This window comes from Pyrus communis, chromosome 4 (genome assembly GCF_963583255.1).
Source record: "Pyrus communis chromosome 4, drPyrComm1.1, whole genome shotgun sequence".
Classification (NCBI taxonomy): domain Eukaryota; kingdom Viridiplantae; phylum Streptophyta; class Magnoliopsida; order Rosales; family Rosaceae; genus Pyrus; species Pyrus communis.
Genome location: NC_084806.1, coordinates 10226472 through 10229547, shown reverse-complemented (window position 1 = coordinate 10229547; position 3076 = coordinate 10226472). Strand labels below are relative to the sequence as shown.

At 41.5% G+C, this 3076-nt stretch overlaps 1 protein-coding gene across 1 annotated transcript; it reads right to left on the bottom strand.

Moving 5' to 3' along the window:
* Positions 1–1060: 1060 nt before the first annotated feature.
* Positions 1061–2643, bottom strand: LOC137732209 (protein MTL1-like). Its single transcript, XM_068471508.1, has one exon. It carries the CDS (start codon positions 2386–2388, stop codon positions 1144–1146), a length of 1245 nt encoding a protein of 414 aa, XP_068327609.1. The 5' UTR covers positions 2389–2643; the 3' UTR covers positions 1061–1143.
* Positions 2644–3076: the final 433 nt, after the last annotated feature.

Sequence of the window (3076 nt, the reverse complement as noted above, 5' to 3'; positions counted from 1 at the left end):
TAAAATGGGCCACTCCGATATTTGTACGTATCCATCTATTTAGACCTTACAGCTCCTCCAAACCCCAATCAAACATGTGTGTGCATGTGACATCTGAAGCTCACAACACATGCAACACTTTTTTTAACTCTTTCATTTGCCATAACTTAACAGTCCAAATTACATAAAAAAGACGGTCAACATCTCCATTTGCTTTATCATTTAATACTACAGTTTAATGATATTTCTTTTTAATTGTAAATGAGATATATTAAATTCTATTCTCGTCAAAGATAAATTTAACTATATTATTACTAGTTCACTCTCTCATCTTTATTAGTGTATATAATATCGTTTGTTTAAACAAAAAAAAAAAAAAAAAACATCTGCATTTGCTCTCTGGCCTCCATCACTTCACTATGGTGCAACACTCACCCATATTTTCCTCATGGAATCAATTCCTTCAACATTCATCTTCCTTATTATAGAAAGAATAAATTGAATTGAATTGTAATTTTTACACCCTGTAATTCTTGTTTGACTTGTTCATTAAAAGTTGAGAAGAAGAGAGTAGTGTCAGAAAAAAAATGAGAGCCTGAAAATTACTTTCCTATTGGATTATTAAGAAGGAAAGATTCGACCACATGGCCTCAGACGTACAATCAAACACGTGTTACAAGTCCCTTGCCAAAAGATTGGTGTAAAACAGGCCACACAGACCTTCGAAAGCAGTAGTAAATAGTTTCAACTAACTGAGTTACGAACTCTTAACACAATAGTAACGTAAAATCTCCAAATGTAAGAGTGATATATTTTAGTGATGGAGCTCCAAGCTCCTTGCACAATATTGAATATTAAAATACAATTCGAAGTAAAACTTCTGCGTTCATGGGTGAATACTTTTAACTAACTGAGTCCTGACTGCCTCGCATAATATTGCACAATATTGCTTATGTGACAAAATAATGTCTACAAAGAAAAATGAAACGATGTAAGATCAAGACAACGTGTTGCATTACTAATGGAATGGCAATCAACCAACCAGCCAACAAATTAAGCCAAAATAAACACAGGGAGCTGCTAATAGAGTAATTAATAATAAATAAGTAGTAAATTAAGTAATTAATTAACAGAGTTTGATGTGTATTATGTTGATGATGATAATCAACTTCTGACTGATAGCAAGGAAGGAATCGCATTCAAGCTTGGAGCTGTGTTCTTATCTGAAGCTTGTCTAATTATCTCCCTCTTCCCATCTTTCGAAGAAGGTTTGCTGAATGCTCTCATCGGACTCGCAAACGCCCACCCCCAGCTCCGGCTTCGGACGTGGACGAGCGGCCCTTCGGTGGAGGACGAAACCCAGTAAGACGACGACGACGACGACGAAGACGAGGACGTCATCATGAACCCACTGAAAATCCCGCCGCATTTTACTCGCTCTTTCATGCAGTGGTTGTGTTCGCCGCCGCGGTGCACGGCTTTGGGCTTGCCTTCTCTCTGCGACTCCACTCTTCTGAGAGTGCAGTCGCCGAACCCAGTTGAGATCCGCTCGAAGAAGTCGCCGGAGAAGCTTCGGCTTCCGCAGCCGACGGATCTGGATCTCGAGACCTTCCGCTCGAAGGAAGAGGCGGAGGCGGCGGTGGCTTGGCTGCTGTTGCTGTCGTCGTCCGCGTCGACCGCCAGGTGTTCGCTTTTATTCCTCAGAGAAGAAGAACCCAAGCATTTGGAGTCCTTTTGCACCGACGTGAAGGAAGAGGAGGAAGAGATCTTGGAGTTGGAGTTGTCTCTGAAGCTGGACTTCTCCATTGCCTTCTTGTTCAGAGCGTGCGACGACTTCTTGGTGGATGAGTGATACAGAAACGACCAGAACCCGCCTCTCTTCCTTGGACTAAAATCCTCTGAACCATCCAGGAAATGGTGGCTCCGCCGCGGGGTGGTGGTAGACTTGCTTCGATTAAACACCATGTTAGCAGCTTTCCGATCGGAAGATGCAACAGTAGCACCACCGTTACCAGTAGTAGCAGTACCATTACTCACTTTCTTCTTTTTCTTAGCCAAAAGAAAAGAAATCCTGGCCCTCCTCGTGTTGTAAAACTCATCGTCGTGGCGGGAATTACTACCAATGCTTCTGGGTTTTGCCGATGACGAAGAAGTTGGGTGGACGGAGAGGGTGGACGGACCAGCAGCAGCTCCATTGGCGGCATTGATGATGTCAGATCTAAAAGGAGGGGAGGAAGAAGAAGAGGTTGCAGAAGCGTGGATGGGGAGAAGGGAGGCGGAAGAAACAAGCTTGCCGAGCTTCTCCTGGAGGCAGAAAGCGCAGATCCCACCTGGGTTGCTTCTGAACGGATGGTCACTGCACTGCATTCCATCTCCCATGTCTTGATCTTGATCAGCTACAGCATTCATACCTTTCAAAATCTGTTTGCCAAGATCAAATCTTTTCGTTATGGGGAGGTGGGTTTGATCTTTCTACACAATGGGTAGGGGTACTGTTTTTGTTTTTCTGGTTTTCTGTGCTGGATGGAGAAATGGGGGGTGGAAGCAAACAAAACAGAGAAAAGGGTAAAGCAGAGACGGTCAGGAGGTGTAATTGAGTGGGAGAAAATAATATATCAATAATCATGGCACTAGAGAGAGAGAGAGAGAGAGAGAGAGACCCCCAGGAGCACGTGGAATACTGACTTAAAAAGTGTGTAAAAAGACACCAACACTTGAATATTTTTGCGGACGGCCCAAGCCGAAGAATCTATAGAAGACCCTGTACGCTTAGGATTAGGATTTTCTCTTTTTTTTTTTTTTTTTTCATTCTCTTTCATCTTCTCCTTTTACATTTTTTTTTTTATAAAAAATTAATATAAGATGTTTAACCGTGACCATTCAAATAGAAGAAAAGAGAAGAGAAAGAAAAAAAAGAAAGAAAAGAATCAATCCGTAGGCTCAACCACCTCTCTACGATTGCAGCACTTTGCACGGATTCATTTTTATCTTTAATCCTAATAGTTTAAAAAGTAAACGGTTTTGATCGTAATAATATTGCATGATGATAAGATAACTGAAAAAGTAAAATTGAAATGCCGGAGTCATAAGATTTTTT

Bases quoted from the DNA above. Each gene is read 5' to 3' on its own strand.
- LOC137732209 (XM_068471508.1), bottom strand. From the start codon at position 2,388: ATGAATGCTGTAGCTGATCAAGATCAAGACATGGGAGATGGAATGCAG.